Here is a 27,847-nt window from a genome sequence, read left to right on the forward strand (position 1 = left end):
GCTTGGAGATGAATCCCCTGTGTTTTATTGCCTATGTCCATTTACCTTGAGTTGGGATGAGCTTGTCAAAAATAAAGCAAATCTTTAAAATGACCTAATAAGAGTGAAGTTTCAGGAAGGACCAAGGATAACTCTTACCTGGAGTGTCCATTTTAAACAGATTTCTCTGGGGGAACTTGGGAGTGATTATAATGAGTCTGGATTTCGTTTAACCTAATGCTGATTTTGCACATTACAGAGATTTGTCATCTTTAAGTCATATGCCAGATGAATGCTTTAAAATAGATGCAACTTTGTGTGAATTTTCTATAAAATAGCAAAATCTGATTGCTCTATTAATAGCCAAAGTCCTTGGCCTTGGGAAGGCCGGGTGGCAGTGTTTTTAAAATTCATCATCTCTGCATAATTAGTTGTGAATCTCTAAATATTCAAGCTGAGGAATTAACCAGGAGCTAGAGCTGTTACCCTTCAGGGTCCCTTTTAATATTGTTCCACAGTCATCATTTCCTTGTGTTTTTCTAATTACTGCAAAACCAATTGTTTTTAACTCAATGGCCCTCGCTCTTTGTAATTTGTTGAATGTAATCACCTTCAAAGGAAGAAAATGTACTTCTGGTTCAGGAAATTGGGGCTTGATTAGGTGAGCATTACCAGGTGGTTGTGGGACCCTGGTTCTGAAACTATAATTATTTGACCCAATCATTACATTTTGAGGGTATGGGGCTCAAGGAAGGAGGGGGTGCTCTTGAAAGTGAGCTCCAAAGTGTGATCTAGAGACCCCAGTGGGCTTTACTTTGGAGGAAGAGAAGATTTAGGAAAACTAAAAAGAAGTATAAATTCTGCTTCCTTCCTCTGTGAAGCCCACAGTATGGCCTTGGGCAATAGAACACAACTGTGTAGGGTACCTGATTATCTCCTCGCTCAGATGGAGCCTCCAGTGTAGGTCTGATTGGAAGCACCCAGGTAGCAGGACTATGTCTCTAACCTGGCCTCAACCCCTGGTGTCCAATGCTGGTGTGGACACTGAGCAAGTGCTGAATAAAGCAAAATGAACTAGTTTAAGGTCAATTCTCTTCTTTGCTTTCATTCTTTGGCCAATCTCACTTATCTCCTAACCAGTTCAACTTGGAAATTTTCAAAGAAATATGGCAAGAACAAAGGTTCTTAATCTTCATTTTTCTCTTTCAGATCTCAAGGGTATGATGTATTTTCATCAATGAGAATGACTCCCTGTGATGGTAATTCCTCAACTGGGGCAGATTATGAAAATTAGGCCAGGGTACATGGAGCCATCGAAAAAAACCCACAAAAACAAAAGATTCTTATGTGCCTCCACAGCACCCATGAAGAAACATCACTGAAGGGTAAACTTAAAGTCTACATCCTTGAGAAAAATGGGAAAATGGATTCATTGCTTTCTCTAGCACAGCCCTCAGCAGTAGGTGGCCACCCTGGGTCTTTCTTCTTCTGGACAAGGAAAGGTCCAAACATTCCCGCCTCTTTCCTGCAGGCAGGGCTTTGGAGAAGGCATGAACAAGGGATAGAGGTGGAAGGGGAAGGGGAGAGAGAGCAGGCCAGGGACACAATATTTGTTATGCTCAGCTTGGCAAATCAGAGTGGGCAGTTCTGTGGATCCAAAGCCACAAAATTGCTTCTGAAACCTCACCCACTGGGCCACCTACCCAGCTCCTAAATCCTGCTCCTGCCACTCTGTGCTAACAACCTAGACTTTTCAAACATATTTCAAAGTTAGGCTAAAGAAACTAATCTTGAAAGAAAAGACATGTATTTACTTGAGTGTTTTATGAGCCTGTAGGCAGGGTTTTGGATAGCAGGTTTTTTTTTGGCCATATTCAGTGTGATTCAAAGAAGCAAGTGGGCAGGAGGAACCAGGGAATGTGTCATAGGAGACTGTTTGAAAGGAAGCCCCCCCACCCCCCACCCAGGCATGCTGTGATTAGCAGGGCAAGTGGCTAATGACTGAGCAGTCGCCTGGGGGAGGGGGTGGTGTGGAGGGCACAGGGTGAGAGGCAAAGGCTCCTGACTGTGCATTTCCTACAAGCCATGGAGAAACAGATTGCCACTGTCAAGTGCCCTTCTCTACCTGCAGGAAATTTCAAGGACCCAGGAAGAGAGGGTGTGTTGAGAAAGAACAACTATCTCGGAGAACATCCAATAAGGCTTCCAGGTCTGCCAGCAATTCCATTCTGCAGGTTGGGGACCTCTATTATAAAATCATGTTCCCTAAAGAAGCAAGGAGGGTGGGGTCACTTTCACAGGTGCAGGTGATGAAAGCCAGGCCGAATGGTGACTGGCAGGGAAGAAAATCTCAGCCACACACACACACAGGACATGTACTCCTTTTCATCTTTTTCTCTGAATCATTTCTATTTCTTTTCAGATCAATTTTACCAGCATTTCAAAAGTTAATGCTGCTGAGTCCACCCTACCTGCCCCTTCCTAGGGTTTGTTGGAAGCCAGCATGCGCCCACAGCCACGCCAGCTGTCTGCACACCTTCTTTCTTCCTGGCAGCACTGTCATCAGCCGCCGGCTCGGTCAGGATGTGCAGATGACTGAGCTCTGGCAACAAGTTCACTATTAAAAGCAGAGGGCAGGTGCCTGGATAGAGAAAAAGCAGCTTCTGCTGGCAGTGCTGCTTCCAGAGTCACTCTATCTAGCCCTCAGCCTCTTATCCAAAGAAGCACCCTTCGCTCAGAAGCTATGGCAATAGAATGCAAGGAGCCTCTTCTCTCACACAGGGATTAGGTCTGGTTAGAGGGAACAGGATGGACACAGTGAGTATACTGAGAGAAGAGCTCAGGCTGAGACCCACTTCCGTTTGCAAAAAGAAAAGTTAAAGGAGTAGGTTCACTGTTCACCAGGATCCCTCGCCAGCCCCTAATGTTTATTCCTGATTGCTTTGCACAACACAGTTAAACAAAGCAATGTTAAAATGTGAAGCCTAAAGTACGTTCTTTCATGCTCCCACTTGTTCATTGGCAGAGTTTGGCTTGTTTCCTTTTCCAAGGTGTTTTCAAACTGCCTCTGGATGATCCCTCCTCCCCTCTCCCATTGCCTACCCTCTACCCACCCCTGGAAACCCACTGCCAGAGGGAGAGACTGGACCACTGAATATGAAGACAGTATCCTTCTTTTTATTAACAAGCCACATATGGAATCATGGAACTCCCCCTCCATTCCTGACTTCTTTCTCCACCTGTCTCTCCTCCTCCCGTCCTGCTTGCTCCTGCTCCGTCCTTTGCTGGCTCTTTCTTTTCTCCCTGACCCCTTGGGAGGATGGAGTCCTCTCTCTATCAATACTCCCTCCCCTCCTGACCTCACGTGGACCCTCTACGTGCTGACACTCAAATTTACATCTCCAGACGTCCACGGCCCACTGCCTACTCAGTTCCTCCACCGGCTCCACGGGCAGCTCACACTGAGCATGTCCGAGATGCCCCACCCCCCCAGCTCCAACCTCAGCCTTCTCCATTTCAGTCAGCAGAATGCTGTCCCTTCTGGGACCTGAACCTTGGAGCTACCCTAGACTCTAGTTCCCTTACCCTCACCCTCTAATCTATCAGTCAATTGTGCTGTCTTTTTACTTAGAACAAGGGGTGGTGGAAAGGGAGGTGGGCAGGGGGTGGGGGTGACTGGGTGATGGGCACTGAGGGGGGCACTTGATGGGATGAGCACTGGGTGTTATGCTATATGTTGGCAAATTGAACTCCAATAAAAAAAAAAAAAAGATCTGGAATCCGACCATTCTTACTCCCTGTGTTATATATGCCACATGCAGCTATGGATATTTAAATGGATGGGATCCCTGGGTGGGGCAGCGGTTTAGCGCCTGCCTTTGGCCCCGGGCGCGATCCTGGAGACCCGGGATCGAATCCCACATTGGGCTCCCTGCATGGAGCCTGCTTCTCCCTCTGCCTGTGTCTCTGCCTCTCTCTCTCTCTCTCTGTGACTATCATAAATAAATAAATAAATAAATTAAAAAAAATAAATGGAACTTAGTTAAGATAAAAAAAATAATAATCAAATAGAGGAAAAAAGGGAATAGACCAAGTGAGAACTCTTAAGAAAACAGTAATGAAAATTAAATTTAAAAGTTTTGTTCCAGGCAGCCCTGGTGGTGTAGTGGTTTAGCACCACCTGCAGCCCGGGGTGTGATCCTGGGGACCCGGGATCGAGTCCCGCGTCAGGCTTCCTGCATGGAGCCTGCTTCTCCCTCTGCCTGTGTCTCTGCTTCTCTCTCTCTCTCTCTCTCTCTCTCTCTCTCTGAATAAATAAATAAATTTTAAAAATCTTAGAAAAAATAAAAGAAAAAAAATAAAAGTTTTGTTCCTTGCTGGTACTGGCGACATTTGAAGTGCTTATGGGCCACATGTGGCTAGTGGCTCTGGTACCGGACAGCGCAGATACAAAGCATTTCCTTCCCTGCAGAGAGCGTTACTGGCCTGTGCTGCTCACTCCTTTCCCCAAGACCACCCTGTTTCAGCCACTAACATCTCTTGCCAGGGTGACTGCAATAGCCTCTGGGCTGATCTTGCTCCTATGGTCTTCAAGACACGATAGCCAGAGAGATCCTTTGGGAACATCTTAGGTTATGCCTCTTCTCTGCTCAAAGTCATCCAAAGACTCCCATGCATGTCTATCAGAGGAGGAGCAAAGTCCGCGGAATGGCGAGCGAGCCCTTATGAGCTGAGCTCTAGCTCCTTTTACTTGTCTGGCCTCATCTGCCCGCCCCCTTCCAAACTGCTCTGGCCACAACCACACTGGCCTCCTGCTGCTCCCGCCTCCAGGCTTCTGCACTGTCTCTTCCCTCTGCTGAGCATGCCCTTCCCCCCTTCCCCCCAGATATCCTCCTGGTTCACTCCCTCTCTTCTTTCCAATCTCAAACACTACCTTCTCAGGCTTGTTTAGACCGCTTTTTAAAATGTTAACCACCCCCCCACACCCGCAGTCCTGGCCTCCTGTACCCTACCTGCTTCACCTTGTCTTTTCCACAGCACTCATCTCTTTCAACAAATGATAGACATTTACTAGTTAATCATAGCTGTTGTTTTCTCTCCAGCAGGGAATTTTGTCTAGTTACTCACTGCTGGAAAGCTGGGCCAGAGGGGGCTCTCAATAAATATGTGTTCAATAAATAAATGGGGTTTTAGAGCTGGAAGGAGCCCTGGAAATCATTCTTGGGTGGAGCAGCTGAAGGTCAATAAGGTGAAATTAGTTGCTGTGGACCCACACTAAGTTCAAGGGAAGAGGTGGACAAGGAGCTAGCTTGGTCTTAGGCGTCTTTTTAGGGCAGTCCCGTGATGATCACCTCCCCTTCTCCTTTCTTTGCCACAACCAGAAAGGTGCTGACAAACCACAGAGAGCCAAAGGGAACAACCACCTAACTACGGTGCCAGTGGTGTTTGTCACTTTCTTCTTGGTAAGCCAATGTATGATTTCACCGTGGGTCCTGCTTCTCTGATGACTTGTAGGAAGCAGGCAACAAGGTGGAAGCTCAGGCTATTCTCACCCCCATATGTCACAGTGCTAAGACTCTTGGAAAACTGGAAACACACAAGGTTGCTAGGTTTTCCCTAAAGCAATATATATCAGTCTTGTTTTTAAAAAAGAAAGCCATGTTTTCATCATGTAATTGCTAAATTAGTATTTGAAAAAAAAGTCAATTTGTATGAAGAAATTGATTCTCCATTGCATCACTGAAATATGCCTGACAATCCAGAGTAGATTAGAAGGAAAGTAGACCCCAGGTCCCACTTTGTATTAAGGGTTCATCTTTCCTCCTATCGCTGGAAGGAAATGCTGTCTGAATACACATATTTTAAATGCCTCGAGATGATGGTCTTTCTACTGCCAATTCTGATTCAAAAAGAAAATACAGTGAGTTTGGACTTCATAAACGACCTGTTCATAACGGCCTGGCTCACAGGTGCAGAGCTACACAGCACGATATTAGCAAAAAGCCTGGAAGACTCCATCCATGGCTCACTGGACAATTTAACTTGCCAGAGGATGTAATTAAAAACAAAGTTATCTTTCTAGTCATTCCTTCATTACCGAGATAACTCAATTGGAGGCTTTTCGGGAGATGCCAGATTTGGAAATAAAATCCTCACAGACTGCACTGAAATGTCATGAAGATTATACCAGAAAACAAATTGATGTGCATAGACAATCTTCTGTACATACCAGAAAATTAGATCTCAGGAGAGATGTGGGGCTAAGATGTGAAGTCGAGGGTGGGGGTGGAGGCAGAGTACAGTGAAAGGCAAAATCAGCGGCTTCCCGGAGAGAGGGGAGCCCCAGATGTCCAGGTTCTCCCGTAAGTTACCTTGGGTGGCGCTCTTCATTGCTTTCACTAACTTGCCCCTTCCAGCTCCAAAACCATTATTTCCATAGTCCAGGTCACTGTCACTATCACTGCCACCACTGGCAGAGTACGCACACATTCTGGGAACCTTGTCCTAAATGAGCAATACGAGACTGTTAAGATTATTCATGCAAGTCAAAATGGGGCGGAACAACCCATGAGGAGGGGACGTGGGTTCACAGTTGGCTGTCATTCCACGCACAGAACTCCCTTCTGCTGTCCCCCCCACCCCCACCACCACCAAGAGCAACTCTGCTTCCCTGTCGATCTGTCTCAGGCGGAGCTGGCGCGGTCTACTCAATTACTGGAGCTGTAGAAACAGGGCTGTGATGATGAAGCCATTGACCACTCTGCCATTGTCCCAGGCACAGGGAAGTCCTCACAGTTACCCGCTCTGCATTTTGCACACTTCTTTATGGGGTCTTCTTTTTCTCAATTGCCTATTATGAGCTGCTGTTCCAAGCCTAATGGCTTATTTGTTTAACTGATCTCATCATTGGCTTTCAAGTATCAGAGGGTACGGAAAAAAATCAACCTTGAGAACAGAAGAATAAATGCTTGCCTAATGTATAATTTTCTTCTATCCCTGGAAAGTACGGGAGCCTTTAGGAAAGTATGCAGTTTCTAACCCTGTACGATCCTTGAATCGACTGAGAGTTCATAGGGGGAGGGACTCAGTCTCCCCTCTTGCTCACAGGCACACCCAGGCTGACCCTCGAGGTGTCACTGATGTGGTGAAAAGGCCCTGTCAAGAATTGCTGAGGTGGTTGATGCTGTATAAATAGTTTCCCCTTTGTGCACAGAATCAGAATACTAGATGTAGGACTGCAATTCTGTGTATAGAATTATAAAAGAATGTCCTTTTCGTTTGCAGGCTGCCCTGTTAGAGCCTACTATTCCCCACCCATCCCGGACAGTTCAGGTACAGATGTATAGGGGATGGGTCTCTAAAGTTTGTTTGGGAGGGTGTCATTCAGTTGGAAATGATAAAAACAGATTTTAGGGTGTAAAGTTCTTCACCTGGAGTCATAAGTTCAAGCAGCTACTCATTCCTTTATTTCTTTATTCATTGACTCATTCATTCACTCGTTCAACAAATGCTTATTGAGCACCTATTCTGTGCTAAGAGGAATGCTAGGCTTTGAGGGTACAGAGTTCGGTATGAGGGGTACTGGTAGTCCAGCAAGGATGGTGTCCATGACGATGACTAGTCTCCTGTCTGTGGTGCTAGAGGAGCCCCATGTCTAGAGTTCCAGCAGGGTCCCTGTAACACTTTCTGGGGTAGGATGAGATGAATTTTTTCATCACCCTGTTCAACAAACACTAATGGAACCAGGCACGGTTCTAGCACTGGGTGCTAGAAATACAAGCTAACTCTTTCTTCCAGCTTTCCCTCCCTGGCAGTCAGCAAAGCAGGGTTCTAAGTTCTGAGCCACAGTGGTGACTCTCAAATCAGAGCAAGCTTTCCAGTGGGCAGAGCTGGGGCAGGATGATGAGTGAGAGAACCCTGGAGAGGGCCCTGTGTTGCTGGTGTATGTTGGGTGAAGAGTGTCCTGCCATCATATGTAGGGGGGCAGCTCTCACCTGGCCAGCATCAGTTGTTGTTGTTATTATTTTTACTTTCTTGGATTTGCCTGAACCCCTTTGCCACTGTCACCACCTTTTGTTTTTGAAAGATTTCCTCCTCTCACTCTGGGTGTCTTTAGGGTTTCTCAACTTTCCAGTTCCCAAAGCAAGCACAGAGTCCTTGAAACAGTGCTTCTCAAAGAATTTTCCGTGGCCCAACAGCATAGCATCACCTGGGAATTCATCAGAAATGTTTGGACCTCAGTACCAAATCAGACAGGGTGCAGGTGGGTGTGTAGCCCTCTGAGTGGTTCTGATGCCCACTCAAGTTTGGGAACTACTGCTTTGGAGGAGTCTTAACATTTTTATGTTTACACTGAGGCATGATAGAGAACACTGGTTTACTCTTTTGCCTCTTAGGCTCCTGCCTTATAGAGGCTGCCATTCTGAGTGTCAGACATGGAATTCAGAGGGCTGAGTTCTAGTCCCGACTCATGAGTATGAACCCTGAATATGGTCCAGCATCTCTCTAGAGTTGTGTTCTCTACTGTAAATTGAGGCTGTGGGCTCAGAGAATCTCATTCCCTACTAATCCATGACCCCATTCTGAGGTGGTAAAGGCTAAAAGAAGGTTTGGCCCCACTGGTTGTGGGGAACCCCAGATGTGCGCTAATCCAGGTATTTTCTCATCACAGCTGGTAGAAACTCTAGTACAAAGAGCAATGGGGACAGTTGAACATGGCTCAGGTAACTTGCTGGAAGAGGTAAATAGGAGGAAACACAGGAGGGCATACTAACTAGACCCCGAGGGATGATAGAAATGTCCCTGAGCCATGAGCAACTTCTTGGGTCCAATAACATGTCAGGAGGCCTATGTGTGCCATCTCAGGGTGGATGAAGATCTCACAGCAAAAACGGTAGGGGCTGAGGAGACGCAGGTCTCATTGACACCAGCAAGTCATTTGACTACTCAGGGGTATAATTATACCTTCTGTACCTGCCTTGGAGGTAAGGCAAAGGTTAAAGGAAGAATAAGATAATGGAAAAGTATCACTAAATCATTCTCAATGTACTCTTATGGCTTGGGAAAGTGAGTGCCAGCTCTGTAACATCTAATCTGGGAGACCATCCATGCCTCAAAAATCTAGGTGCAAGTCTCGGAAACATTTCAATTCCTCCCAAAAACCCAGGGCGTTACTTAATTGTGCAGGAAAAAGGGTGAGCCTTGGGCCTTAGTTTTTATTCACTGAGCCAACGACAAATTTGATGCAAAAATTGGATCTGTTGTAAAAGTGTTTAAGGAAGTCATTTTTCACCATCAGGAGCAGCAGGTGGAGGGTACCCTCCTCCTGTTAGCCTCCCCCTTACCTGGGTCTCAGCCGTGGGGTCTTCACTGCCCCACTCTGGAAGCTGCTCACTTGTGATTGTGTTTTCGGCATATTCAAATGACGAGCAGGTCTGAGGCTCTGCTTCATTCTGCTTTTGGGAATTGATTTTTCCTAAATGAGAAAATGTACATGAAATCACAATCTGCTTTCTTCAACCCTTTACAAGTTAAGGGAGGGAAGTGGAGAGACATTCAGAAATAATAAAAAAGATCCAAACACAGTTAAAGCTGGATTTCCCAACATCCTGTCCCCTGCAAGTCTGTGCCACCCAAAACATCTGCATTGCACTGCTATGACTATCTCTAGAAGGTGTCCATCTCGGAGAGCTGAAGGCAAACTTTTCCACAAAATATTGACAAACTTTTCATGTTAGGAAGGGGTTAATGAGCAAATCCTTTGGGAAACACTGATTACTCCTCAAATAGTGTTAATCATCAGACAACAAACAGGTTTCCTTTTGGGAGCACTTCTCAGAGCCTTCATTGTGCTATTGAAAATTGTCATAACGTCCAAAGAAAGGGTTTGATTTAGAGCCCTAAATAATATGCCCTATTCTGAAGACAGTACTGTAACTTCAGAGAGAAAAGTCTTTTCCGGAACTTTTTTTTCAGGGTTCATATTTAGAGTATAAGTATATTATGAGAATGTTAGGTTGTCTGATTTCAAAAGCAGACCTTTGTCCCACGCTTCTTTTGAACTTGTGGTATTAAAGTAAAAAAATCTTAAAAAAAAAAAAAAAAAAAGGAAGAAGAAGAAAAAGCCCTTCCCAAACATATTTGGGCAGGGAACCCTTATTTTCCTAGAATACTCATTAAGGTCATTCCCAATGCACTCAGAATGTATTTTCGACAACTGCGCTCTTAAAGATTTTGAAGGGCAGTACTCCCAAGCTTTTATGTGTATATGCATCAGTTGAGCTTTTGTTAAATTGCAGCGTCTGAATCAGGAGGTCTAGACTGTGGGTCTGAGATTCTGCATTTCCGGAAAGCTCCCGGGCAATCTTGATGATACTAGCCCATGGATCACACTTTGAGAAGCAAGGGTGTAATTAGCAGGGAATGATTAAAGTTCCCCCATTATCCTTAATAGTAGATTAACCTGCAGAGTGAATTCCTTCCTCATGCCAGAAAGGAGAATCGCTGTTATTACCCTCCATCCTCAGTGATTACCAACAGGACATGCTGTGAGAGCCTCTCAATAGCATTTTGCTTGTGAGCAGAAGCAAAGTCACTATATTTTTATCAGCACTGTGAGACTTGTCCAGTTACGTTTTTTTTTTTTTTTTGATTATGGGAATAAGTGAAAAACCCATGGAAATACATGCATTAAATAGGAAGTGACTCCTCTTAAGTGGGAATGACCTCACTTTCCTTTTGCTCCAGCTTGTCCTCCCATTCCCTGATTTTTCAAGTGAGTCACTGATGGCCACAGAGAAAAGAGCAGCCTTGGAAAGGCGGCCCTGCCTCAGGACCACAGTGACGTTATCATTTGGTAGACAGGAATCTGCAGGGTGGGTGACACAAAAATACCTTGTGATTCTGTTGACCTCATTCTCTACCATATACTACTTTCTTACAACTCTTCATGACAATTTAATTAAGACACAAACCTCCAAAAACCAACGCAGTGAATATTAGCAGCATGATCAGAACAATCTCCTTCCAATCCCCTTCTTATGAAGCAATTCAAGGCTTGTGGTTTCTATTCAATTTGTTATAATGACAGTGTTTAATCATGAAGTCTACACGGCAGCCCCTCCCTGAATTGAGGTCACACATGTGACTATTCAAGCATGGAGCACATAATCTATAACTAAGATTTCGCCCCTGAATCTCTGGAGGCTGTCATTAATTAACAATGCATTTATTTAAAAAATAATATGCATTACAGCCTTTTAAAATGTAGCCTTGGCTTGGAATGAGCAGAAGTTTGTGATGAAACATTCATGGCAGTTTGCATTGTTGTATGAAGAACTCAGCTGTGGGAATAGCTCAATCACATATATTCAAAGATATTTAATTAAAAGTCTTCTTTTCTAATTTCTCAAAAGCCGATCGTATAATTTCTACTTGTGGCTCCTTTCTAAGTCATGAAATTATAAAAGAAAGTCTTTAGAGTTCTTGTTCATATTCTTATGCATGTCGTTAGTGCAACATAAGCCACGCAAGTTAAAAATTATTTAGTGTCATCTCACACTGCAATAAATATTTTAAATCTTGAAGGAACAATGAAAAAACTTTGACCTTTAGCCTGGTCCTATCTTTAATCATGGAAGCTTGTTTCAATTACTGTGGCGAAGGGTGGTGCATCTCACTGAGGAGGCTCATTCCACTCTATTGCAGTTAATGCACAATCCACTGCTGATATATCAAACTAAGTTTTTTATAGTTCAACATATAAATATATTTGAGCAGGATAGGAATATGTCAGAAGACATACATTTCTGGTTAGAGGGCAAACAACATTTCAGCTAAATTTATGTCTCAGGCCTAAACTGGTCTATATTCAGAGTTAGGCTTTAAAAAGATAAAATCCTATGTGTGTGTTGTGTGGCTTTTTTCTTTATCAATTTTTTTTTTTTTTACTTTTTTTTTTTTTCTTTATCAATTTATATGTCCATGTACCTGTGCTTACGTGCTTGTTTCTTTTATGCATGTGTTTACCCCCTATCGTGATATTAAGAATAGATGATGTTTAGTATTTGTCTTTTTACTTTTGTTTGAGGACATATAGGGATTTTCATGTATCCACATTCCCATTGGGTGGAGGTCACTGACTGGACCTCCTGGTGGAAACCTTTTCTGCTGCCTGTTTTCCATTTTTGTCAGAAAGTACATTGTTTTGGTGTGGAAACAGTCTAATTTGGAAGGTCACAGGTGTTTTACCTGAGGAGGCTGGTTTGGGGAGCCGACTTTCCAGAGGCCGCATCCCCCTGGCGGTCATGATGGGGTCAGATGTGGAATGAACAATGGTGTTATCTGCAGAGGCGTGGCTGTCTGCAGAGGAAGGCACTTCTCGTTCAAGGGTCTGAGCCCTGATGGAAGAAGCTGCACAAAGTGCTGGCTGGAGAGACAGGATGGGCTCTGTGTCCTCTGGGGAGTCTGGGTGGCAGATGTATCGCCCTGTGGAGCGATTTCCCGAGTCTGGGAGTGGGAAGGTTCCAATCCCACTGTCCAGTGTCCTCATCAGGCAGTTGGATTCTAGAGAGAATAACAAAGTGAGGATTAGACAGCGTTCACATAAAAGGATAAAAGGATCATGAGCATTTTTATCCAATCTGGAGGAAGGGGGTATCTAGAAGGAAGAAATACTATTAATGGGATAGTACATTTCCAGTGAGTGGCACCAGAGACATTTAATTGAACACGGAAATATCCCCTTCACATAATATGAGGTAAGACAGCTAGCCATTACTAGCATTAAGAGTCACATGTACATATATTCTGGATGGTTCTCTAGAACTGTCACACAAAAAGAACAGCCGTTAGAGACCAAAAGTTATTTTTAGTCACCTTTATTTCGATTGGGAATCATATGACTTCAACCAATTAGGTGAAATTTATTAACCGAAATATGATGAGTAATGAGCACACATAACACTCTGAAGTGATGTCCTAACAAAGGTAATTGTGCATCTCTTACATGAATTATTATCCACTTGACAGTTAACTAAGTCTCTGGCCTCTCAATTTAACTGTGAAGGCAAGTAATTCATATGCTATAAGGGTCATCCCAAAAGATACCTTACCCATGGTATTATCACTTTATCATGTGGGCTTCATTTGACCCAACTGCCATTTAAAGTCAATTAATTGAGAGCCACCATCTGTCTTTCACTCTCACTTCATGCAGTGACACAACCCATTAATACTTGTTGGATTTCTTGTCACTCTCAGAGATCTCACTATTCCCTAAAACAAATTGAGTTGATTTCACCACACATGTGTAATATATTCTGCTGTGTCTCATCTTTAAAAAATTTTGTGGGCAGCCCCGGTGGCTCAGTGGTTTAGCGCCGCCTTCAGCCCAGGGCCTGATCCTGGAGATTCAGGATCAAGTCCCGCGTCGGGCTCCCTGCATGGAGCCTGCTTCTCCCTCTGCCTGTGTCTCTGCTGCTCTCTTTCCCTCTCTCTCTCTCTCTCTGTGTCTCTCATTAATAAATAAATAAAATCTTTTTTTTTTAAAAGAAATTTTGTGTACAAAAATACAGTATCTGAAAAAATTATTGCTGTAATGGTAGTATGGTTTATTCAAGCCAATGAGACAACTTCCAAGATCTGCTTATCACTCCAAAAGCTTCCTGTTTATAGGATAGTCTTAGAAGAAAACATCCTTAGTAAAGTTTGTGTCAGCAGCTTGTAGTTCTAACATGCAGCAAAACTTAGTACCGTGTCAGGCATGGTGGTGAATATAATAGAATATGACATAATCTTCGTATCTCAAGGCTCAACAGCTAACATTTCAGTAGTGTTTTATGGAACAATGGCTTATAAAGTGCAAACTGCCAATAACTATTGTGTGACCTCTGACACAGGATTCTTAACCTCTGGAGCTCTCAGGTTCCTTATGGGATTGCTGTGAGGATAAAAATGTTTGCCATCCAATCTCTAGAATTTAGAACAATATCAAGCATTCGGTGGGAGATAGCTGAAAGTTAAATAACAAATAGTGACATATGCAAAATGTTCAGCCTATTTATCAGATTTTAGAGATACTTGGCAGGCGGATAGTTTATCCATAAGTGCCTCTCTTACACAATCTCATTTGATGCTGAGCAATTTATGTCAGAATTCCTGAAACTCTCCCTTCCCTATTCTCTTCCTCAAAAGCTCTGTGCCACCAATGAGTAGTAGAATTCTGGGAATTTCTTAACAGTAAGGTTAAAACAAAGGTGTAGGGCTATGGACAGTCTTTGCTCTTATAGATTTGGTGCTGGTTTTGGAAGTACTAGGAGACAGAGTCCTTATCGAAAAAGAAGCTTCTGTTTTCAACGGGATATTTAGTGGGAAGATGCAGATACCCTCTACATTTAGCAGCCATGAGATCCTAGAAAGTGGTCAGGAACTGCCTGGGCCCTGATTCATATAGCTATGGCCTGGGGTGGGGCTTTTCTTTTTCAGGATTACAAGGGCTAAATTTTAGCCCCATTCATTTCAAGGTCTCCACCTGGCCAGCTTTACTCTCAACCAGCTTCAAAGATTGTTCATTACCTTCTCCATTCATCTTCTTCTCAATTAAGGGGACCTGATTATTTACAGAGGGGCCTTTTTGAGAAATGAGCAGCTGTTTGCATGGGGAGGCATTGCCAGAAGAGTTTAAAAAGAAAGACCCCCGGCATTGGCATTCAGATTTCAAGGTCTTTTCTTCATTTTAGCCAAGAAATACAAAACCCCTCAGAGTTAGCATGTCCACATGTTGTACTAAGGAGCAATTCTAAGAGTCGAAATTATTTCAGTCTCACACAGGAACAAATGGATCTTCATCAGAACTGACCCAGTGTTTGGGAGCAGGAAGCAGACTCATTGGCTTTAACAGCTGAGGTGTGTTAGTCCTCACAGGCCCCAGGCTCCCTCCTGTGATTATTTCCTCCCAGCACCTGCAGGATTGCTTAGCCCTGAACTAAAGAGTGCTCAGCAGGATGAAACATGGGGAGTTCTTTTCCTTTTGTGCACTTGAACCATCAAGTTTGGCTGATCATTGTAGCCACTTAGTACTTCACTTCTTTCTTTGCCTCCTGTCTTCAGATTCTCAATCTTATAAGGTTAGGAACTATCATCACCATCTACAAATGAGGAATCCTAGTTCAAAAGGGTTAAGTAACTCACCCAAGGCCATGAGCTATAAAGAGCTTGGATTTGAATCCAGTCAAGTATAACTACAAAGACCATGCTTTTAGCCATCAAGCTATCCTCATCCTTCCCAAAGTACAGACAAATCCGGAAGCAGAGTCTACTCAGTTACTAGCCATTGAGGCAGCCTTGTGAACAGAAAGCTCCCAGAATGCCTCCCCGCCTCCCCACCCCTGCTCCTAGGTAAAGGCATTCAGCTTGTCCCCTGGAATTGAAGCAGGTACCTGAATTCTAGCTGGCTCTCTTGCCCCCCATCCTGAGGTCTGAGTCTACCTTGATGTTTCCTGTATCTAATGGTTGTTGCCCGCACTCAGGATGCCCGCACATCCCGATCTGCATGGGTTCTGAGGACCATGACTGCACAGTAACTCTTCCCCTCTGCCTTCTTCAATTGCATCCATAGACTTTCAGGCCCAGGTTTTTAAGGCATTAATTTCAATTCTCTGGATTAGGTGATAGGCATTGTCTCCAAGGGCAGTTTTCTGGCTTTGTCTGAGAACTCTCTCCCCTCCAAGTATCTGATGGCTCAGAGAGCATTGAATCCAGTCCTCTCAAATGGAGACTCAAAAAGCAAAATGAGATCCTTGACTGCCATTACCGTGATTTTTCTAGGGAAAGCTCCAGCCGCCAAGGCCCGTGTGCTGGCCTGGACTATAACAGAAGGCTGGAAATAGGGCGAGGAGAGGTCATAGGAAAACTGGTGAAGACAGGCTAAGTATGGTACCCTTCTGAAAATACCAACATTTTCTGGTTTCTGTCCCCTTAAATGATTTTCCTTTCCCTTCTTTCCTTTTATAATATTGTCATACCAGAATCTAAAGAGGACTTTTGGTATTCCTGAGTTCTCAGATTCTCTGAGAACTGTGTGCTCTGACACTAAACTCATAAACCACCTGCTATTAAAGCCATTTTTTATTTCTAAAAATTACAGATGCCAAATGTAGTGAATTTGAAGAACTCATTTGTAAGTACCTATGAAATGAGGTGTAGACAGTCAGGGACTCAGGCACCATATGCCAAGTTTCACCCTCAAGCAAATTTCTCCAGAATGCATAAACCTTTGGAAATGGAGTTTATATTGAAAATGCTGACACCTTCTTTATGCAGTTTCTTTAAGGTTCTGTAAGTTTCTCACAGTTCATAAAAATACTGTAACCTGAGAAAGTGTTAGATATTGTACTTCTGAAGCCAGCTTTTTTTTTTTTTTTCTCAGAGAATTAGAAGAACTCACAAAGTAATTAAATGGCTGTGATAGGAACAAAGTTCAAAGTGGCAAGCTGACCTTGCATCTCGAATGAGTTGACAGTCTTGATCTCGACAAGTATAAGTTCACATTTGTGGCTGTGAGAACAGCTGCCAACAGGGCCTTGCTAATGAGTTCAAGGATTGGGTCTCCGGATGACCAGCAGGTTTCATTCTTCCAAGGTTACCAATCGTGCCTCTGACCCTGGTCAGCCCTTCCACCTACTTCTCATTGTCCCATTTGCCTACTCTCTCTCTCTCTTTCACTCTCTCAAGGTTAAGTTCTCTTGCTTATTGGCACCAACAAGCCCCAGGAGTTTCATGGGATGACTCACAGTGGTGCTTCCCAGTCCTTTTAATGTCATAGCACACATAGAAAATATGAAGCTCTCTGAGGAAAACCCTGGCTACTTGAGAGCTGAGGGTTCAACATCTCAGCACTCCTGGGATCCATTCAGGGCATCAGCAGCAGACTGGGAGGGAATCTCTTATGTACAGGTTGGACTCAGATTCTTTTACTCACACCTCAAATGCATCACCTTGTGGATCTCCGGCAGGCAAGGGGATGGATACATTTTTGGTCTCTTAGCAGCTGATACACACATTTCTAGGCCCTTCTTTCTTGGGGAAAAAGTGCAGAGTGCTTAGATTAGGAGTATTTTCTGGCATTGAAGCTTCAGTAACTTCAGAGGGAAGTTACTGTGCCTAAGAGGGAGACAAACATTCCAGGAGTGGGTGAGCAGCCAAAAAGGGTGAGGTTCTGCATGAGATGATGGCAGAAAAGAAGTTCTGCAGAAACATTTCCACTGGGGATTTGTCAACTCAAGGTGCATGATATAAAAATCCCCACTCAGTGCACCAAGAAGCTTTAGCACTTATGCTCCTGGTACCTGGGGTCTCGGTAGGTGGTTTTTCAGTTTCCTCATCTGAAAATTAGGTCATACAGCCTTCATGATGGGGGCGCTTTTAGGCCTAGAAACACAGATAGCATCTAATAAGTATAGCATGATGTCTGGAATAGGTACACAGTTATCATTCAGAAACTAGCACAGTTCTCTAAACAAGTGTTAGTAGGCTGTAAGCATTCTGAGGCCAGACTGGATTTTATTTATGTCCATGGTATTCTCATGTAAGTCCATTCCTGATTCTATATTGTCCTTTTTCAAGAATATGGCGATTATATGCTGATAGAGCTGATACCAATTACAGGCTTATCAAGTATCTGATATATTTTCTATCACCAGGTTCAGCACAGGGCCTGACACACAGTCAGTTCTCACTGAGTGTAATGAAAAGAGCAGGTGGAGAAAAAACATCTCTAATCTTTAGAAAATGCTTCTTGAAATTAAATTGAATACGAAGCTTTCTTTTTGAAACCCCAATGTGCTGCCTTTTGTTCTGACTCTAGCAACCAAAGAAAAGAGCTGTCTTCCTTCTTCTCTAGGGCCATTTTTCACATACAGTCAGACTTCATTAATTCAGATAGCCAGAGGAATAAGATCATTCAGAATTATTGAATATTTTAAAGACCAATTTCTTAATACTTCCAAGCCCTTAGAGTAAGGGTCTATGACCAAGATGAAGGACAGCTCCTAGAATGGTGTTTTGGTGTCTTTCTCAGTCTCCCACCCCCTCCCTCCAAAGCATCACTGGCCAGATATTCTCAGGTTTAGAAGAAGCCAGAGTGGCACCATTGCTTGGCCCTCATCCTCAGGGATTCTGGATGCCACACTGAGTGTTGGTATCCTCACTTAACACTGGTGTCCACTGTAGCATAAGAACTAAGCTAGGACAGAGTCAAGTTCCTGGGGATCATTTGTTGTGAGTAGATGAGATTATTCAGTAACGTCTTACATGGATTTATGCAAAACAGTGAGTTTCTTTCTTTTAAAACAATTTGTTCCCTCAAGTGGATTATTCCAAACTTGTTTTATATTATTTCTTTACACAGTACTGTTTATCTTTAAAAATAGCTGCAAAGGGAAAAGTATATTTCCAGCATTGTGTCAGCTGATACAAACTTCCCAGTTGGTGGAATCTGACTGAGGAATGATCTTGAGTGTTTGGAAAATGCCACTAAATCCCGCCCCCCACCAGCCTTCTCTTCTACAGATTAAAGCGTCTCAAACTTTTTCTCACAGATCCTATCGCACAAATCCGTGATCGCCTGAATTTGTAAACCCAAACTCCTGGTAGTAGTAATGTATTTGTCCAAAGAGATCATTGGATAGGATAGGTTTGAGGAAATCTGACTTGAGTTCTAAGTTACCCTGAATATTCAGAAGAAGGAAGTGAAGAGAGAATAGTAGACATCGGAGCTGGAAAGACAAGGTTTGAAGACCCATGTGGCTACCTGCTAGCTATATGACAACAGGGTTTGAAAACTATTCAGAGTGTGTACAATGACAGCTCATTTGTAATAAGCCTGGCACAAAGTTTCTGACAATGCAGGGGCTTAATATGTTGCCACAAGTGGTTGATAGGGAAAGGTAGGGGCCCCTACCATACACTGTCATGGAACTCAAAGTAAACCAAACTTCCACCTGCATGGTTAGTATTCTATGGCAGCACCTGGTCTATTTTCCTAAACAACTACCATGTGGTGATTTCCTAAGCAATCACCTTTTGGTAACCATTTCTTTGGGCTGATTGTAATCATCAATGAGCACAGTGAGTACAGGGCAAAGTACTTGGAATTGGTGGCAAGCTGCCTCGTGCATAGAAAAGTTGGAGTCCATTCTCTCAAGAAATCCATTTTGGAGTTGGCACTGTGTAAAGCTTTTTAAAAAGCCTAAATGAATGATATTTACCTATGTTCCCTTGCTCGCAGACTTATTACATTCTTGGGGAACATTTGCAAATTAGTAATCCATGATTTTCAGTTAGCAAAGGTACAGCACATCTATCCTATAAAGCTGTACTTGGTCTTGAGCAATGATTTGCCCTCTCTTACAGGTTCAAACAAACTACTTTAGTAACCATGGGCATTTTTTTCCTCTTCAACAATAATAAATTCCAGGAAAAGAGAAAATTTAAAAGTCCAAGTGATTTTTTGCTTTGAGCATTTCTATCACATCTACAAGTTTTAGCCAAAAATGCAACGAGGACCCAATACAGCTCACCAGCCAGAAAGGGTGTTTATATAGGTGCTAATATCCATGCCATAGTACCAATTGGCATGCTTTCTTCTAATGCAAGTGGTCATGTAAAGAAGTCTTTGTATGGCTTCTCTCCAGGTTCCTAAACATCTCTTAGCTACGTGTGGTATTGGCACCAGAAACTTAAACCACAGATGGGAGAACAGATCTCTTTATTTGCACATCCTTCTCTTCATCTGTATGGCTGAAACAAACTAAAAAAAATAAGCCTGTTGCCAAAGCCACATCAATTACATGTAGGTTATTCATTCTAAGTTTACTCCGTGGTTTTTTTCAAAGTAGTCAAAAATGACTATATTGGCTATTTATTCACAACTACTGGGTAACTTTGGCTGTGGCATTAAGATGACCTTCTGGAAGAGTAAATTCAATTTGATGGCTTTGGAATGCATGAGAGTACTCAGCCGTTGAATTCCAAGTGGATTTAAGCTTTCTGAGACTTGAAAAGTATATAGAAGAATGTAAATTTGTTTTCCAGTCCCCTGTGCTCTCTTTGATATCAAGGAAGACCTGGATGTTGGGGGTCTGGTGCACTGCTACACAGAGAATGAATATGAGAAAGAAATAGGGAATTAACATGACAAAAAATTAAAGGGAAAAACCAGACCATTAAATTCCTTTGTAAAGATGAAGGACAAGTTATTTAAACCAATACAAAAGATGTGCCACCTTAGGCTGGGTTGGTAGCCAGTGAACAAATATTCTGTGTCTGATAGCAGTGTCACATAAAATATTGTGGTGGGATGTGATTTAAGGATATAAACTGGAAAAGGTGAGATTTGCGTGTCGTATGTCCATGTAGACCATGAATTTATAGAAATACTTCTTGAATTTATTTACATATCCAGCTGGTAAAACTCCTGAGGGGGAAAAATTCTTTAAGTTTGCTGTAAGATGTGTTCCTTCCTGTCAATAATATTAAAACAACCTCTTCTAAGGTTCTGAGGGTGGCTCTTGGTCTAGAATTTTGGGATTTGTTGTACAACTTTCTGAATCCTTCTTTTACAATTGTTAATAATTATCTCTATTCTCTTAACCCTCCAGACTGAACTATCTTGAGATCATCACATAACTCCTTAATGTCATGCTATGCTACTATGCTTGTCATGTAAAACAATGCACAGACTTGTATGCAATATTTACTGTAATACAGAAGAGTAGTCTAATGTGACCTGTATGGTTTAACAGCAAACACTTGTTCAAATTTTTCAGCTGATCTAGGAACTGACTTGGATCCCAGACTCCTACATCCTATTTTGCAAGTTGACACTTTAGGTCAAAGTCCTTGATGATGAGCATACACACAGATCCCTCCCAACTCCCCATAAAGTAATGACTACCCCTTGACTATTTTCCTCTTCATATGTCAAGTCTTGTCCTCTTTGCTTTGATATTTTTCTAACTTAAAAAACAAGACAAAACACAACATTGTACTCTCATTAGCTAAACTTTCTAGAGTACAATAAAAATGTAGAATCACAATGGTTCCAGTCCTGATCTGTGATCACCACTTTTTAAAAAAGATTTTATTTATTTATTCATGAGTGACACAGAGAGAGAGGCAGAGACATAGGTAGAAGGAGAAGCAGACCCCTCAAGGGGAGCCTGATTCACGACTTGATCCCAGAACCCTGAGACCACACCCTGAGCCAAAGGTATATCTCAGCCACTGAGCCACCCAGGCGTCTCTGTGATCACCATTTTTTTTATCTGAAGAAATCCTCTTGTTTCCTGCTATCTTTGCTCATTCTCTATCCATGGCAAAAATAGTCTATCCTCTACATGTTTTCCTCCCAATCTAATTATAATTTAGCTATTTGTTTGTATCTTCTTCTAAGATACTTTGGGTTGGTGCTTATGAAAGGCATGTTAAAGATCTACACAAATGGTGTTGACTGATTCTCCTCAGTTCGCAGATTTAAAACATTTTCAGATTACATTCCCAAATTACTAAGCCATGATTTCCCCCTTAGAGAAAGTACAGCATATCTGTCCCAAAATGTTATCCTTGTATCTGCTCAATGATCTACCTTCTCTCATGCATTCGCTCCATCTCTGTTCTGCCAAAAGGAAGTGATAAGTTAAACAATTACCTCGTGAACCTGATAGACATAGATGACTATTACAAGTAATTTTGTCTCTCTAAATCTCTTTTACTCTATATCAGGTTTTCTGAATTGTATGGACTACTGCCTCTACTCTCCATTTCACCTGCTTGGATAACATCTGCTTTGATAAAGCAACTGAGGAAAGGGAGGAAAGAAAATAAATTGGGGGTAAGTGCTGCAGGAAGAGATTCAAAACAGCTTGATTTGGCGACAAGTGTATAAAAATAGAGAAGCATGGGGAGACTCTTATGTATCAACTTAGCAACAGATAAAAATTTAGTAGGGATGTTTACAATATATCCTACATATTATTACCCTAACTTTTTTATATTAAATTTTTACATGCTCTAAAGTTAAAAATTATTTTAGTTTGTTCATATTACTGCAGTTATAGATATTTAATGAAAGCCTCCAGAAAGATAAACATTTAAAGTTCATAAATGTTTTTCTCCATTTGTCTCTATATTTAATCATTCTCAATGATTTTTTAAATTATATGCAGAAGGAAAGCCCAAGTCGTCATACCTCTGAACTTTTTTTTCTTTAATATTCACCTTAACATGCCTTACTTGCTTGGTTCAGGATTTTAATTATTATAAGGTAATCTATTTTAAGTGAATATTTAAGGATCATTTATTTTTCTTTTATGTGACTGCAGCTGAAATGTGGGTAAAGAGGCTGAAGTTGAAGTGAGCCTGTCTTTCTATTTCAGCTTCCACTCTCCACTCACCAATATTCCATGGTTGTCTTTACAGAAAGGTAATAAAGAAGTAATGAAATCCAACAGACCAGTGGATATGGATATAGGTAAAAATACAGAGAGATTTTTGCTTCTGACCATTAAGGATTAATTACAACAGGAATACACATACGCTGTTAAACACTGTTTTCAGATATTGGACAGTAGGCAGCATAGAACTTAACCTCAGAATCACGGGAAACAAATCAGGTGAGCCGTACAATCTCCCCAGCCACCTTTCTGATGGCAGTTTCCAGACTGAAACACAGAAAGTGGGAACATGGAGTTTGTGGATCCTGATGAATTAAAGAGATAAATATAGGTGTGTGTGTTTGTGGGGTGGGGCAAGTATCAAGGTTGCTAGAATTTGCAGGGTTGTATATTGGAAAGAAAAAATAACAGAGGTATGCCTATAGCTTTTGGTTATATACTAATCTGAATATGCATGAGGTAAAACTCATGATGTCAGAGAAACAATTGCTGTGAGACACTAAGGTAAATTTCTTGAGCTCATATAGGCTGAAAATAGTTTTTTTCTACCATTCAGAGAGGCTAGGCCCTCCAATATGGACTATAAGGTAGAATTCTAAGAAGAGTCAAACCTTAGTAAGAAGGCTAAATTGCACCTAGAATAAAGCCTTCTCTGGACTTGTCAAAACAAAACTTAAGAGTAAGCCTTGACCACGATAGCCAAACTGTGGAAGGAGCCTCGGTGTCCAACGAAAGATGAATGGATAAAGAAGATGTGGTTTATGTATACAATGGAATATTACTCAGCTATTAGAAATGACAAATACCCACCATTTGCTTCAACGTGGATGGAACTGGAGGGTATTATGCTGAGTGAAGTAAGTCAGTAGGAGAAGGATAAACATTATATGTTCTCATTCATTTGGGGAATATAAATAATAGTGAAAGGGAATATAAGTGAAGGGAGAAGAAATGTGTGGGAAATATCAGAAAGGGAGACAGAACGTAAAGACACCTAACTCTGGGAAACGAACTAGGGGTGGTAGAAGGGGAGGAGGGCGGGGGGTGGGAGTGAATGGGTGACGGCACTGGGGTTATTCTGTATGTTAGTAAATTGAACACCAATAAAAAATAAATTAAAAAAAAAGAAAAGAAAAGAGTAAGCCTTGGAAAATAGAACTAATCTGCAAATACTTTAAAAGCACCCCAGAACAAAGTCCAAAAATTTGTATAGGAATACTGAAATCCAGCACTCAATAATATAAAAGTTATAATCTCTGACATCCAGTCAAAAAGCACTAGGCATGCAAAAAAAACAAAACAAAACAAAGCAAAACAAAACAGGAAAATATGATCCATTTTCAGGAGAAAAATCAGACAACAGAAACAAAAAGTAGTAATGATATAATAAAATTATAACAAAGAACCTTAAAAAACCACAGACATTGTAAATGTGAACATAATTGATAACTTGAACATAATTAAGATATATTAGAATAATAAAAATACCTAAATGAAAATTGTAGACAGGAAAAAAACCTATTTAAATGGAAAAAATACACTATATATGATTAATAACAGATTACCTATCAGATAATAGATATTAGATAACAGATCTGCAGAGATATCAGGTATGGTAGGAAAAAATAGTGAATTTGAAGGCATAAGGATATAAATGATCCAAAACAAAGTATATAGAGAAAAAAGACTTAAAGGAATAAATAGAGCATCAGTGACCTTAGAGTCAATAAGAAGTAGTTTAAATGTGTGTAATTGGCTCTCCAGAATGAAAAAAGAAGAGAAGAAAAACTGTGACAGAAAAACCAAAAATGTACCATATTTGATAAAAACTGTAACTCCAAATCTAAGACAATCAATGAATCCCAACCAGAACCAATATGGAGAAAAACCACTAAGGAACATGATAGTTAAATTGCTGAACATCAACGATAAAGACAAATCTTAAAAGCAACTGAGAATAAAGATGCTCTACAGAAGAACAATGATAAAACAGACAGCAGACTTCATGTCAGGCATTACACAATGCAGAAGATAATAAACATCTTTAAAGTGCTGAAAGGAAAAAAAATCCCCCAAACATATTAATCTTATAAAATTAATTTCAACTAACCAACTTTTCAATTATTTTAAAAATAAAGGAAAAAAGGAATAATTTTAAAACAAACAAGAGCTGAGTGGTTCCTGGTGGCTCAGTAGGTAAACTGGCTGACTTTTGATTTCAGCTCAGGTCATGATCTCAGGGTCCTGGAACTGACCTCTGCATCAGGCTCCGCATTCAGTGGCAAGTTTGCTTAAGGATTCTGTGTCTCCCTTTCTCTCCTTCTGCCCCTCCCTCTTCTCAGGCTCTCTCTCACAAATAAATAAATCTTAAAAAATAAAAACAAAAACAAAAAAACAAAAACAAAAAAAACAAGAGCTGAGAGAACTCATTGCCAAAAGCATTTTAGTATAAAAAATATTAAATGTATTTCCACAGGCAGATAGAAAATGGATATCAGGTAGAAATTTGGGAGTAAAGTAAAGAGCACCAAAAATGATAAATACATGTTATATTACAAAATATATTTCTATTTTTAATCTTTTTTTAAAGATAAGTAACTAAAGCAAATACAAGAGCATATTGCAAGGTTTCTAACACATGTAGACATAAAATATAATAATGGCATAAAGGTTGGTAGAGGTTATATAAAAGTAATCTGTGACACATTAAGATAGTGCTAAAGACGTAATTAGACTACATTTAAACATTAGATCAATCACTAAGGGGTACAGCTAATAATCTGCAAGTAGAGATAAAGGGGAATCATAAAAAAATATTCAAGAGAAGGCAGAAAAAAAGACAAAAATATGAAGTACAGAGGGGACAAGTAGAAAGTTACATATTAAGATGGTAGATTTAAGCCAAACATTTAGATAATTACATTAAATGTAAATGGCTTAAACATGCCAATTACTAGGCTGAGTTTGTCAGATATGAATGCAAAAATATAGCAAAACCTAATTATATGCTGTCTAGAGAAATCCACTTTAAATATGTTTATGGATCAGAAGATTCAATACTATTTAATTCTCTACAAATTGATTTATAGATTCCTGGCAATCTTAATCAAAACACTACCAATCTGCCTTACAGATATGGACAACCTGATTCTACAAGTATTTTGGAAGCACAAACATTTTTTAAGAAGTGAAACAATGTCAGGACTGATGCTACCTAAATTGTATTTGGCTATATACTAATCAAGAGAATTGGATGAGGATTTGCATATAGATTAGTGGAACAGAGCAGACATTCCAGAAATAGACTCACATATATATTGTCAGTTTTCAAAGATGACAAGGTAATTTAATGGGGAAAGATAATGTTAGGACAAAAGCTACTAGAAACACTGAATATTCCTATGGAGAGTAATGAACCTCATCTCTTTCTTCAGACTGTATACAAAAACTAATGCACAGACTAAAACAGAAGAGGCACAATAGTAAAAATTCTAGAAGAAAACAGAGATTATCTTTGTGACCTTTGATTAGGCAATAGTTTCTTAAATAGAGCGCAAAAGCAAAAACCATAAAAGAAAAAAAATGATACATTAGATTATCAAAATAAAATAAAAACTTCCTCTTCAAAGACACTACAAAGAAAATTAAAAGGCAAACAACAGTAAAAAGTTACCTAATAAGGGGCTTGGATCCAGAATAAAAATAACTCCCATAACTTGATAATAACAGAACAAGCAATTCAGTACAAAATTGAGCAAAATTTTGAATGTCTATGTCATCAAAGAAGATATATGGATATCCAATAAAACTAGGAAAGGATGTCCAACATCATTAGTCATTAGGGGGATGCAAATTAAAATCATAGTGAGATATCACTGCACTCCCATAAACATTGCTAAAACTAAAAAGACCAATAATAATAAATGTTGATGAGAATGTGGAGCAAGAAGGACTCATATATTGTTGATAGGATCACAGAATGGTAAAACTACTTTGGAAAATAGTTTGGTAGTCCATCCAAAGACTCAGACACACAAATGTTAAGAGCAGCTTTGTGCATGATAGCTCAAATGAATTTCATACAATGAAATGCCAACTGGTAATGAAAAAGCAGAAACAAAAACATAACTGTGAATATATACAATGTGGATGTTTCTCAAAAGCATTTACACTCATTAAGAGAGCCAAACCCTAAATACTATACAATTTTTCCATTTACATTAAATTTTAGAAAAGGCAAGCCTATAGTGATAGAAACAAATCAGCGGCTGTCTGGGACTATCGATATTGAGAGTGAATTTCATGCAGAGGAACATAAGAAAACATTTTAGGGTGATGAAAATTTTCTGCATCTTTTTAAAAAAATGTATTTACTTATTTATATAAATAAGTAAGTAAGTAATCTCTACATTCAACATGGGGCTCAAACTCATGATCCCAAGATCAAGAGTCACATGGTCTTCTGACTGAGCCAGTAGGGTACCCAGAAAATGTTCTATGTCTTGATTGCGATAGTGGTTATACAACAGTATATATTAATCAAAACTCATGGAACAGTGTATGCAGAAAGGGTATATTTTGTTGTATGTAAATTAACCTCAGTATACCCGATTCTAAATATTATATGTTGACCCGGCCAATAAAGATCTACTGAAATCCAAAAATTCAATCCTGATTGAACATGGCTGAACAGAGGAACTGGGATTTCCCCAGGTATAACCTCAAATTCTCCTTAGAGGAATCTGAACATGATGCTGGGAAGGAAGGGGCTTCAGGAGTCCCCAGGGAGCACAACTGGGGCTATTCCTTAATTCCAGATTGAGCAACACACAAGAGGCTCTGTTTACTCCTTCATCCTTTCAAATATCCTGACTAATAGCTACTAATATCCCCATTTGATAGAGGAGGAAAGCAAAACTCTGAGAAGACAGTCACTTAACAGTGACAGTCTGACTCCAAGGCTCAGTATCACTCTGTTCATAAACCTGCCTCCCAGTGTGGGTGGAGATCCCCAGTATCAGAGAGCCTGCCAGGGACTCTATAGGCCAGTACTTCTCTAGCTTGGGGAGTGGTGCACAGACCCCTGGATTCTCTGGCTATGTGCCTGGTTCTCCTTTGCAAAGAGGGTCTTAGATAAGAAGTCACTAAATGATGACTGGACATGCCCCATGGACATGCCTTTGTCCTTCATCATACCTCATATTTCTGTAGCATCACAACATTTGCTGTTTGCTTACCACAGGGTAAACGCTTTCCTTGCATCAGACCATGATAAAATATGCAGTTGACACATTTTAGATACAAGGAAACAGAGATTTAAAAAGGGAAATAAAGTTGCCCGTGTTCATACAGCTACAAGTAGGAGAGCCAGGATTTGGAGCAAGGCCTATACAAACCACAAAGCTTGCAGATCTGAC

General features: G+C 41.0%; 1 protein-coding gene across 12 annotated transcripts in view; it reads right to left on the reverse strand.

Moving 5' to 3' along the window:
- Positions 1-27,847, reverse strand: part of NCKAP5 (NCK associated protein 5) — a 964,576-nt gene that overhangs the window by 45,202 nt on the left and 891,527 nt on the right. For 11 of the 12 annotated variants that reach the window (XM_077861464.1, XM_077861463.1, XM_077861465.1 and 8 more), the window contains 2 exons: positions 12,229-12,543; positions 9,324-9,454 (listed from right to left, as the gene is read on the reverse strand). In XM_077861464.1, coding sequence (XP_077717590.1) covers positions 9,324-9,454; positions 12,229-12,543 — 446 coding nt within the window. Of the gene's footprint in view, positions 1-6,350; positions 6,484-9,323; positions 9,455-12,228; positions 12,544-27,847 lie in introns of all 12 variants that reach the window. The other variant, XM_077861474.1, reaches the window with a different exon arrangement.

The sequence above is a fragment of the Canis aureus genome, chromosome 20 (genome assembly GCF_053574225.1).
Source record: "Canis aureus isolate CA01 chromosome 20, VMU_Caureus_v.1.0, whole genome shotgun sequence".
Taxonomy (NCBI): Eukaryota; Metazoa; Chordata; class Mammalia; order Carnivora; family Canidae; genus Canis; species Canis aureus.